Below are 12115 nucleotides of genomic sequence, written 5' to 3' on the forward strand. Positions count from 1 at the left end.
CTCAGCAACAACAATGGCTGTACGAATATGTATTAACAATAACAGCCACAGGAGCGTCGTCGGCAAGGCAAATTGAAAATTGCCCTCAACTCTGGCCGAGATTAAATGGAATTATGCAAAAGAGCTGCCTGGGAACGGGCTGCGGCGATCCGAACACGATCTCAATGAGAACTTCATCAAGAACTGGGTGCAGCTGGGATGAAGTGGTGAGGTGTTGCCTTTGCTAACAATGTTATCGATACATGTCGGCATTATGCCAGATATCGCATCACGACCGCCTGTAAACTCTTGAAATTAATCAACTTTTTGGCGCTATTTCATTGTTAAATGCACAAAATCACCTTGTTCCATAACGGCGTTCTATAAATAACTTACGATTGTTAAATGCTGTAACGAACGATAACGTTCAATCACAGCAAGCCAAAAGTTTATTGCAAAGGAGCTGGGAACCCTAGGAAAATAAATTTTATTTTACCTACAGAGCGTTACCTACATGTGTGTCCCCCTATATTTTGTATTCCACAACCTGTCGAACAAAATAAGAGTGACACAAGTGCAGCCAGTACGCGAAATCCGCACTTGGAATTCCAATTTAGCGACCATGACCTCTAATCCGTGCATTTTCTGTTTAGATGAGCAGAGGTATCCGCAACACATATCCTGCGGTCATTCCTTTTGCGCGGCGTGCTTCAGGAAGTATTTGGAGCTGGGTCGAGACAAGCGATGTCCCCTCTGCAGATGCGATTTCAGGGCGGACATCCAGCCTGCTCCGCCCCACGATTCTGCAGAGGAACTCGAGTCCTTGCCCGGAACTGAGATGGACACGCTGGTGCTGACTCTTTCGGAACAGGAGTGCTGGTTCTTTGAGCAGCTCTACCGGGAAGTGCAATTGACAAGCCGTCGTGACTAGATTGTATCGTAACGAACGTTTTGTGATATTTTTTGTCTTCATATATTTGTATATACATTGTATATTTATATCTCATCGTCAAACATTTTTGTCCGATCTTCCTTGGAGTGTGCTTCGCAGAAGGCGGATGATTGCTGGTGGAAACCGCTGTTTTTCAATAAAAGCTAAAATAACCCTGACATCAAAACTTCTATATAAAATAAGTTGTAAAAGTTTTTCCATCATCATCACTTTTAAAAAAGTTTAATACGAGTACAAGCTGGTATCCGTCTGCCAAAAGATTGTTCTGCTTGCTAAGGCAACTTAAAATAAACCCTCACAGCCTAACTCAAGCACCCGGACAAGATCTAAGCGTTCGAGTCAAGTGCTTAGCCTGGCCAAAAGCACAGCCATGGCGGGCTATCGCCATCTGAGCCTTTTCAGCGACTGCTCATCCATCTGCAAGTGGCCAGGTTGCTCCATCGATCAGCATTTGTATCTGCTGGTGCAGGCGCAACTTAATTAGACGCTTAGACTGGCTAATTGCCGCGCAGTCGGGCTGATAAATTGATAAGCCCGGCCACAGATGACCAGCTAACGATGGCCATTAGCCGAAGTGACAGCGGCAGTTGCGGCAGCCAAACGGGCGGCTGAAAAATGGTGCAAAAATGTTTATTAAATGTCCGTGGCTGACCGGCGGTCAGTGGAGCGGGCCTAGCCCAAGTCCGAGAAAACCCCAAAAACCACCCAACTCTGGCTGCATTTGCTGCATTTGTTTGTTTGCCGTTGTCTTTTTTGGCGCTTTATCGCACGAATCATTTCTGGCTGGCCGTTTTGACAGCGTTTTGAGTCAACAACATGGCGCATGCAGCAGATACAAATCTAGGCGGCACATTATGCAACGGCCCGGCGATCGTGCAAATGCTAAGAGCCAAAAACTATCTCATGGATTTGCGCAATTTGTCATCCTGGAATCGGAATCTGAATCTGAATCGGAATCGCAATCGAAATCAGGGACAAGAGCCGAGGGGATATACCATTTTTGCCTGGGAGTGCGTGTGTGCGGGCGTGGCCGGCAAACAGTTTTATTGATAAGACTTGCCAGGCCGCTTCGATATTGCATTTAGTTGGCCAATTATTAATGCCCCTTGTCGCCGGGCCGCGTGTAATTTGTGGCAGTTGTTCGGGCTGCTGAGCTGCACCAACTGAAATGCGATACACGCCGGCGATTGCTCATTTATGAATGTCCGACGATGGCCGCGATGTGCGATCGTCAATCTTCGAACTTAGCCACGCTTACATGTGATTTAACAAGCTAACAAGCCGTGGCTCTGGCCTTATCGACGATTAGCAGCTTTCGATAGGACAGCATGGCATGGTAGTGGCCAGATTGGTTTTGGCCATACACTAGAACAGGGTTCACTGAACGAATGGTCGGATTTCAACAGCAGGCAACGTGCCACATTTTCAGCATTTTTATTATCGCAAGTCATTTGTCAAATTGCTAAACTGACATTAAAGCCGCCTTTCCTGTGGGCTGATAAACCAATTTGACATTTTCAGCCGGTTGCGATGATCGATGGCTGCGCGAGATTCCCTCGATCCACCCAATTCCTTCCAACTGGGAGTGCAGGCTGGTGACATTTTTGCGCCAATTTCGGTCGCTGGGCCATCAGTTAAGAGTTAAGAGAGCCAACCAGCCAACAGCCAACAGCCATCAGACCTCAAGACCCTCAATTCGCATTTTTCGCTTTCAGTTTTTGCGGGCGAAAAGCCTCGTTTTTTTCGGGGGGCTTTGTTTTGTTTGGAGTTTGCCGTTTGCATGCGTGGGAGTTGCACGAATTGTGTAGTTAAATAATGCTCCATGTTTGTCCTGCACGAGACCCGCGAAACACACAAAACGAAACGAAACCAAACCAAGCCAAACAAAACGGGTGCACTTAAAGAAAAGTTTTGGTGTGCAATGCGGAAAAGAGGGATCAACAATAAAAATTTACTTACATTTTAAAATGCAAATAATCTACGGCCTTATGTACTTTGTAATCAATTTTTAGTTGATTTTTTAAATTTTAAATTCGTTATCAATAGACTCGAAATATTCGTAAAACTTTGATTAAAAATCATCTTTAAGCTATCAATTATAGTATCTTCGTAACGCTCATAGCTGGTGTGGCACTTCCCTTTCAAACTTTCTTTCAATCACTTTAGATGCAACATCCGTTTTATGTTTACCAGCTATTAAATCAGATGTTTAGCGTTGGTTTTTGCAGTGCCGACAAACAAGCGAAATGAAACTGGTTGGCCGAGAGCGCGGAAGCGCTGCTTAAATGGCAACTGGAGCAGCGTTTTGGGTGGCCGGACGGATCGGGATCGGGATCGGGATTGGGTCCAAGACTGGGGTCTCGAGACCCGAGTCCCCGCGTCGAGCAGCCAAGTCTGGAGTCGGAGTCCTACTCAACATAGTACCTGGCAGCCGTGCCGGCCTTGCATTTGATGTCGATGTTGCTGCCGCCGCGCCGCTTTGTTTAATTGATAGACGACGATGACTGCGACGACCCACGCGGCGGCGTAGCTGCGGAACCGGGGATCTGCTGCGGATTTGGCTTCCAGGCCAGGAGGAGCGAAACCGGCGGCGGCACGCGATGTCTTGACTGCTGCGCTCTTTGGCGGCCGACCGCCGGTGGCAGGCAGCCCATCGAACTCAAACTGTGCGCATGCGCATGCGCATGCAACAGAATGCGACGTCGCGGCGTTGACAGATTGATGCCCCCTAACTCAGTTAAGGCCCCCGCTTCATTATTCAAATTACTTGTGTGTTTGTGCGGAATTTATCAAAGTCCCCTCGCAGCCACACAGATGTTTGTAAATTAAAAGGAAAACAGAAATGGACTAGGAAAAAGCAGGCTAAGGTTAGCATGTGGGCCAGTTGTATATGGCGTGTGTTCGCGTGGGCGTCAAATGCTGTTTTCCCCGGCTCGAAATAAAACTATTTGCAGGTCAGTTAAGATAGGTTCCGCCGTATCCCTGTCCAACTTTCCTTTTGGCTAAGGGCAGCTCAGCATTAAGTGGGACAGAAAACGTATCTGTAACTGCAACTTCAACTTCCATTTCGACTGTGACGCTGACTCGGCTGGGTGCGGCATAAATTCTCATAAATCTATGGCCCAAAAATCAGCCATATGTATGTACATATGTAGATAGGTATATACACATGCTGGCTGGAGTAATTAAAGCAGTTTAACATGTCTGTGAGTTTGGCCAGTTTTTGGAGCTGTCACAACATCAACAAGCCTTCATTCATGCATGCTCTGCGAATGCCACAAGCCAGCCAGTTAGCAGAGGTCCGTCATTCAGTCAGTTTGGCAGTCTGTCAGTCCGTCAGTCCGTCAGTCAGTCAGTGGGGCAGTCATTCAGTCAGCCAAAAACTTGCCATAAATCAACTCATTTGAAATGCATCAAAGGCAGCAATCAGAAACAGAAACAGTAACAGTTACAGACACAGAAACTGCCCAAAAGAAAAACGCAGTCAGTTGCACAAATATTTTTACACGTACCAGCGATTTCCAATTGAAATCGAACATTCAACGGAAAGTGACAATGCGCGGGCGGGGCAACGAAAAAAACCAAAAAAATAAAATGGTAAGCCTCCAAGAGACCAAGAAAACACGGCTCAACTGTCTTGGCCAAATCGTGTTGCACAATGTGTGAAAACAGGATCAGAGTCCTGCCTAAACATTTGTCAACCCAGCGGCGTTTATATAATCAACAATGCAGATTTTTGATTTTATTTCACTTTTTTATTTTACCAATTAAACAGTTTGTCTGCTAGCCGGCAACAAGCATCAATCAAATGGTTTTTGCTGTTGGTTTCGATTTGGTTTTGGCCAGACTGCTGTGACTACTGTTGGAATCGCCCTCGGAATGCAGATTGTCTGTCGGTTGGCTTATGACAGGCTTCTGGCCATTTGGGGCGTGGCCATTATTAGCATCGCCGGCCAGTGCTTAATTGATTCGGTTGTTGGCCATGTTAATTGACAGCACGCACGGATGTAACATTGCGATAGTCGTCGACACAGGCTGACACAGGCCCAGTTAGTTGGCCAGTCAGCCAGTTGTCAGTCAGCTGGCCAGGCAGCCAAGGAGTTCGCCATGCGATGGCTTATACGATGGCTTGTGTCGTATAAGCCACAATGGCAAACTTGGTAAATTTCACTTATCAAGAGCCCAACAATTAACGGCCACTGCGCGAGCTATAAATACATATAAATGTCAGGACGTCTGGAGCCCTGCGATTCGTGAGTGGCCTGACCCACATGCGATTGGCAACTGCCAGCAATTTGCCACCTAAGCGAGAATTATGATCGCCAGCATTTTCCGGGCTAGATAAGGCGGCACAACTAATGCGCAAATCCAGCTGTCACTGCCTGAATTCGAATAGGAATACGAATCTGACTGAATCAGATTCCGATTCCGAAGTCGAAGCCGAATCGGATACTTCCCACCAGGCTCCACACAAAAGTCAACAGCCAGCAGAGCGGTTTCGTTATAATTTCTATTATTTTCCCTTTTGGCATAATTGCAGACAATTTACTTAACGATCAATAGCGTCAAACGGCAGGCAGCCTGGCTGGCAGGCAGCGAGCCGACAGCAGACATCGGAAAATTTATTAGCTCCCGCAGCTTCAGCTTCAGCATCAGCATCAGCATCAGCTATAGCCCGGAATCTTGGCCATGTGTTGGCCTTTTGGCAACACACACATCTGTAGCTATAGTACCCAATCTAAACCATATCCGCGTGAGAGCCAAGCGCTCTTCGTGCCCGGTTTTCTATCCTTGAGCCCCGGCTAATGCGACTGGCATTTTTCTTGACTTTGTGTGCTTTCTGTTGCCATAAAACATTTATTTAAAATGGAGCAGCAGCGTTTCTCCACCGCCAGGCCATGATGTTTGGGCCAACAGATGAACGCTGTTCATATTTTAATTACGCGGCTTTATCACGTCATTGCAGCAGGGTGGCTGCTCCAGTTACGGAGCATTCTGAAGGCCCAGCGGATGAAAAGCGATTAATCTCCGATTTATGGGACCGATACGGAAGTCCACTTGTGTGTTATTTAAATGTATATCGACCTAGACCAAATTCTGCATTCGATTCACATTCATAGCGTGTTTATCGACTTTGCATTTAGGTATGCGCATATCTGATGACTCTCTAATTGGCTAATGAGGAGATTTAACAAGCTAAACGGTTAGGGCACTTGACCCATAAAGTTTTAATATTTTTCTTTTCGGCCAAAAATAAATTCAAACGTTTTCATTACTGATCGGTGATTTGGGGTAATTAACATACGACCCCTGACCACAATTGTGCGTCTATTTCTGTCGGTTGGCAATCAGCCAAAACGCCAAGGTGGAAACCCCCTGTTAACCCTGTGCTTGAGTCCTCGTAATTCGGCCTAATCTTGCCCAGCCGTTGATTGACGATAATGTTGTCTAAATGCACATTTAACAAAGCGAGAAAAAGTGTGGCTAGTTATAAGTTATAAGTATTTACCTGTCAATGGCCCCAAAGTGTGAGAACAGAGCTGGCTTTCCATAATGCCACAACATAACGCACATTTCGGTATCGTAACGAATGAGCAATAAATTTCTAAATTTTCGCCAATAAACAAACGTAATGATCATGTTGAAGATGCTGATCGGTTCGGTTTGGCTCTCTGTTGGACACCCACTGCCCCGGCTGATTATGTTCGTCTGGCCAATGTCTGTATAGGATGGGATGGTGGGATGGTGGGATGATGGGATACACATCGGAATGGGTAAAGGGGATTAGGGGCTTTTGGGGTTTTGGGGCCTCAGCTTTGTGGAAGGAAATCACCGACGATCTTCGCCGATCGGTGGTCGGCGAAATGTTGTTTATGTGCTGCTGATTATGAGCGGGCGTCGCTGATGGTCGCCGGGGTCTTTGTTTCTGTGTTTTTGATGTTTCAACACCGTCGAACTCCGGGGTCAACGCGGCAACGACGCATCGTAAATCATTCATAGAGGGAGCAGTTGGTTATCCCGACTCGGGGCTATGGACTGTGGGCCTCCCCTCCGTGAAAATTTGTTGCTGTGCCTGCTCACAACAAATTGATTTTAGTCACGATACTGTCAATTAGCTGGCCATGGGTCAGCCAGCTAGGTGTTGAAGCCTCCTGACCCGGCTCTCAGCCATCTGCCCCTCCGCAGAAATGGCAAAAAAAAAAGAGATCCTCCTCCATCGTTTAGGCGCGATTAAGGCCCCAAAGTTATTGTTATAGTGGGCCGCCAGGGCTGCCAGCTACTTTATTAAATCAAACTCCGCACATGATTATTATCACGTGAGCCGGAATGACCATGGACCTGGTTTATGGCCACAATTTGCCGGCCTTTCGCCTCGCCCGGTCGCGATCTAATTGAGTGATTTCTGGAATGCCAAATGGGAAAATAAGGAAAGCCTAATTAACTTTTTACCCCATGGTATGTTTATTTGCTCAGTGCTATCCACGCTGGGGGCGAATCGCTGGCATAGTTGGGCGATAATTAAAGACTCCGTAGAATAGTCGCAGTCGCAGTTGCAGTTGGAGTTGCAGTTGCAGTCCAAATCCGATCTCCTTTTCGGGGCAGGCGTACCTGTTAGGAGATACTTTGAACCTGTTGTACAGTTAGAGTTACAATTTGCAACGGTCCAAGCGAGACGGAGTCGCTGTTGTATCGATGGCGATGCACTTGAAAATCGTGATTTCACCTTTTGTACCAAACTACCAAAAGAGCCAGCCCAAACAGCCAGCCAGCAGCAAATGCAACAACTGCAGCCACACAAAGGCTTCTAAATGGCAAAGTAAACTGATTTACAATCAAAGGCAACGAAGCGCGCAAAGAGCTGCAATGAAGCCTCGGTTTGAGCCGGGCTCAGTTCGATTCGCTGGCCAAGAGTCCTCAGAGTTCCAGTTGCAGTACCGTTGCCATCAGCAGTGCAGAATCAATTGAAGTAATTACGAAATGAAGGCACGAACTAATAAACTTGGTCGTCCCCGGTCGGCAGCCTTAACAAGCTCAAATGCTGGGCCTAATCCCCTGAAAGCCACCTTCTGCAATCGGAGGAGGCAAAAGCCAATACTTTTTTGTTGTATTTTTTTTTTTTTGGCTTTGCAGACGACGCCACCGCGCCCAAAACTCGCAGTCAAACTCTCAATTTACAGTTAGTTTAAATTAATTAAACGAAATGCACTTAATTAGAAGACAATTCCGTTTCCCATTCCGGCAATGGCAATGCCAAACCGCTCTCATCGACCGTTGGCCGCGGCAAGTGCATGACTTTTGCTGTGCTGCCTAACCCCGAAATCCGAAATCCGAAAATCGAAATCAGGCCAAAACCCAACCGCGCCGAACCGAACCGAAATCTTGGCTAAAACGGACAGCTACAAATTTGCGAGGGCTTCGCTCTCGGACAGGCGCAATCGATCGCACGTCAGAAACTGGGGCCAGGCATCCGCAGAAATATGGCTTTTCATTTAAGACGGGTCAAGACGCCCCAAACGCTGACCCCTCCCCAAATGAAAATGAAAACTGAATCAAAAGTAACCAGAAAACAAAAATAATCAAATTTCATGTACGACGGGCGCGGCACAGCGAAGTTTTATTTACCCTTTACGTTGTAATATTACCACTATTATTTTGGGCCGTTTTTAAATTATGCCATTATTTAAATGGCTTAATTTAGACGTTGATTGAAACTATTTTTGAACTATTTATAAAATTGCCTACATTAATATCTATCACTTTAAAGGTTTATCTACACAATCACGTTTAAGGTAATGACGAAGGGGATGCAAATGGAAATAACTCTTTACTAAAGATTTCTTTATTTAATCCAAAAGTTGTGGTACTTTTCTGAAGAGCATAAAATGGATTGGAAGGGCACCTTATGGGAGGGCATTGGGCATCGGGCACTGGGAGCGACAGAGGTCCAGATTTGGTGGCGGGGCTGGCATCAGTCAATTTGTTTGCCCGATTTCTGTTTCTATTATTACCCTTTGTGCCAGTTGCCGTTGTTGTCTGTTGTCTGCCGAGTTTGGCGATGAGTCGCCCTAATCGAGGCGCAGAGATCAAAAACGAGAAAGAAAACGTGGCCGGAGATGCGCCACACCCGCATCGCGCTCCAAAGCTCGGATCGTACGAATGGAAATTAAATCTATTGTCTGTGCATTGGGTCAAGTGCTGGCTGAGACGTTGGCAGAGATGCCGGGCTTTATGGACGGGGCGCGTGCTCAAAGCTTGGCCATTTTCACACCGCTTTTTATGGGGGGTCTTAGTCGTAAAAAGTCTGCCAAAACGGCATATTAAGGAATGAAATTCAACGCAAAATATTATGGCTATCGCAGATGGGGTTTCATTTCCTCAATAGTCAGTCAGGTTCTATCAAGGCGATGATCAATCTGTGATATTGGCCCGTTGTCAAACACTTTTGCTCCAGCCTTGCCCTTAATTTAATCAGTAATTGAACCGAACTCAGCCCCAAAAATACGATTATAATTTGCTCCATCTAATGTCGGTTCGAGTTGGTCATCAAGTCGGAAAGCCGCAGTAAAATCCCCCAGCGAAATGAGACTCTCGCCCTTGCCAACGCCCACCGAAATGGGTGAAAGCCGATCGAAAACGTGCACCGATTTTGACACTGGGTAATGGGCAATAGTGGACCCTCGCATTTGGATTTGGATTGGGATTGGGATTGGGACTGCAGTCAGTCAGTTTCTTGTGCTCTCTGCTCTCGAAACGGCGCCCGAAAATCGTTTTCAATTAAAGTCGCAACCGAATGGAGCAAAACGTGCTGGCGATCAAATTAAATGCGCCAAAAATTTTTTGATTATTTGTACAGTTGTTGAGTTGCTGAGTTAGAAGGAAAGTCGCGCGGAGTAATCAACCCCATCATCACCTTTTGTGGCTTTTTACTCCGTGTGCCAGTGCGGTAAGTAGGTTGTGTTGACCGGTGGCCAGTGAAGCCAGCGAAGCCAGCGAATTCAGCAAATCCTCCATGGCAAGCGGTCAATCTGACCCACAGAGTGCCGCACATCCAGTCCCAAGTGTTGACTGCATTTGGCCGCAAGACTCGACTTCAAGTTGCATGCCACACGAGATGAAAGCCAGCCGAGCGAGTGCCAAAGTAATTAGTCTGATGGCGAATAATTTGGGCAGGCTTGCGGTTCCGCATTGGCCGTTTATTAGGCCTACGATAGACCCCCATGGACCCCCGAAACATTGAGCTATTCAGTTACTCAGCCGAGAAATACCAAACGAAACGAAGAGATTCAAAAATGCACTTCAAACTGCCCCATCATTCTGCCGCCGCGCCATCAAAGCAACTATCTCGGTAAGCGTAATAATAAATAAGCCGAAAATAAATCTAACAAAATGTTAGAGCGATGCGATGTCGACGCCATCAATCAGCTGGCAAGGCCACAGGCGTTTTACAGTTTCACCAAATGAAATCGGCTATAAATAGGCAAAGAGTCAAGTGAATGAGCCACAAAATGAGCGGCCAAGAGAATCAATATGGTATATTTGTATCAAAAGAAACCCTCGACGTTTGGTTACCCTTTCCTTCTATACTATTTGTTATTATTCCTTATGGCTAAGTTAATAAGTATACCCGAATGTGTGCTCAGTTTTGAGACCCCCCTGGCAGAGTGTTTTCCTCGCTGTCTGTAGTTGTCGGAATTGTTATTTACAATTAAATTTCTTGTCGGCATTTCGGCCTGGGCCGAACCTTGATTGCCACACCAGGCCCAGATGGATGTTCGATCTGATTCCATCCCAACCCATATTCCATATTCCAACCCAGAGTTGGTGTTCAACGCGAAGTTGAAGTTGAAGTAATTAAAAGCAAAGCACAAAGCAAGCACGAGCCGGGAACTGCAAAACTTTAATTGAACACCTCAAAATGATGCGCACGTAACGCAGCTTAACGACTCCAATGAGGCCGTAAAAACAATGCCAATACCCCATGTCCTCGCGATGCCAGCGATGTTGGCCAAATGAGGGCAGATGCTGGCCAAGAGAGACGGCCGAGAGATGCTGCATGCAATGCCGCCTTAACACGCCCCACATCAAGTGGCCCGAAGTTTGCACAAGAAATTAAACGGGGAGTGGGGCCGAAATCGAGTCTCTCCCATGTCCGAGTATCAGTTGTGCATCTACTTGCCCTTAAGTAAAGTAAAGTATCTTGTTGCAACTTCATTTCGTTGCATGGCCCCCAAATATTTTCGCTTCGTTTTCGCCTTTTTTTTCTTTTTTCCCCCACCGAATACTCTTTCAAAGGGTATGAGTCGAGTTTTGGATACTTTAATATACTGTAGTGGCTTTTTTTTTAAGCTGCACGGACTCATAAAGGAAATAATTATATTTAAAAACTTCATTATAATATTGTTTATTTATTTGCTTTGAATACTTTTGTACTACTGTTTACTATGCCTATCCTGTTGGGTCAAAATCTTGGATGCAGTTTTCCCCTTTCGTTTGCAGTGGCAACCACAGCAGCAACAAAAACAACAAGAGCAGCCGCAACAACATGCATGTTGCATATTTCGGCCTGGCCTTGTTGTTGCTGCCGCAGTTGTTAATACCGGGGATGTGAATGTGGATGGGGGATCCAGCCCCGCCCTGCGCTCCTTTTCGTTGTGGGATCGATGCTCGACTGAAATTATTTTCTCTCCCTGGTGCATGTTTCGTTTTTGGCTTTGTTTTGTTTTGGGCTTTTTTGGTTTTGGGTGTTTTTATGTTCTTATAATGCGACTTATCAGATTTTTGCGAAGCTGACAATGGCCGAAAAGTGGCCAGTGGACCGATGCACCAGGATCCCCATCCTCATCTCCATCTCCATTTCCAGCCGATGGCAATGGCCGTGAAGGTGAGTGACAGGGGGAGGCTTTTGCGGTTTTAATGCGTGCGCTGCTGCTGCTTGTTGTATTAAATTTTCTTTTCGTTTTTTAAGGGCCCCTCTCCGGCCACGCGACTGGATATTTAATACGGTTTTATTTTCTTGTTTTTACCCTTTCGTGCTGTGCCTTTCGGTTCGATTTTGTTTCGCGATGATTTTCAATAAAATTAAATTGAAAATAAAAATAAAATTAAGTTTTATGTTATTATTATTTTGACGCTGCCTCGGCGAAATTGTGGCCCTCGAAGGTAGATTGTGGTGCCGCGATAAGC

At 46.1% G+C, this 12115-nt stretch overlaps 1 protein-coding gene across 1 annotated transcript; it reads left to right on the forward strand.

Annotated features, from left to right (window-relative positions):
* The first annotated feature begins 601 nt into the window (after positions 1–601).
* On the forward strand, positions 602–988 carry LOC6554439 (E3 ubiquitin-protein ligase rnf146). The gene has a single exon (XM_001982101.3). The coding sequence runs from the start codon at positions 602–604 to the stop codon at positions 908–910; it is 309 nt and encodes a 102-aa protein (XP_001982137.3). The 3' UTR covers positions 911–988.
* The last annotated feature ends 11127 nt before the right edge of the window (positions 989–12115 follow it).

The sequence above is a fragment of the Drosophila erecta genome, unplaced genomic scaffold, assembly GCF_003286155.1.
Source record: "Drosophila erecta strain 14021-0224.00,06,07 unplaced genomic scaffold, DereRS2 tig00000000-arrow-pilon, whole genome shotgun sequence".
NCBI lineage: Eukaryota > Metazoa > Arthropoda > Insecta > Diptera > Drosophilidae > Drosophila > Drosophila erecta.

Excerpts from the sequence above, each read along its gene's own strand:
- LOC6554439 (XM_001982101.3), top strand. The coding sequence starts at position 602 with ATGACCTCTAATCCGTGCATTTTCTGTTTAGATGAGCAGAGGTATCCG.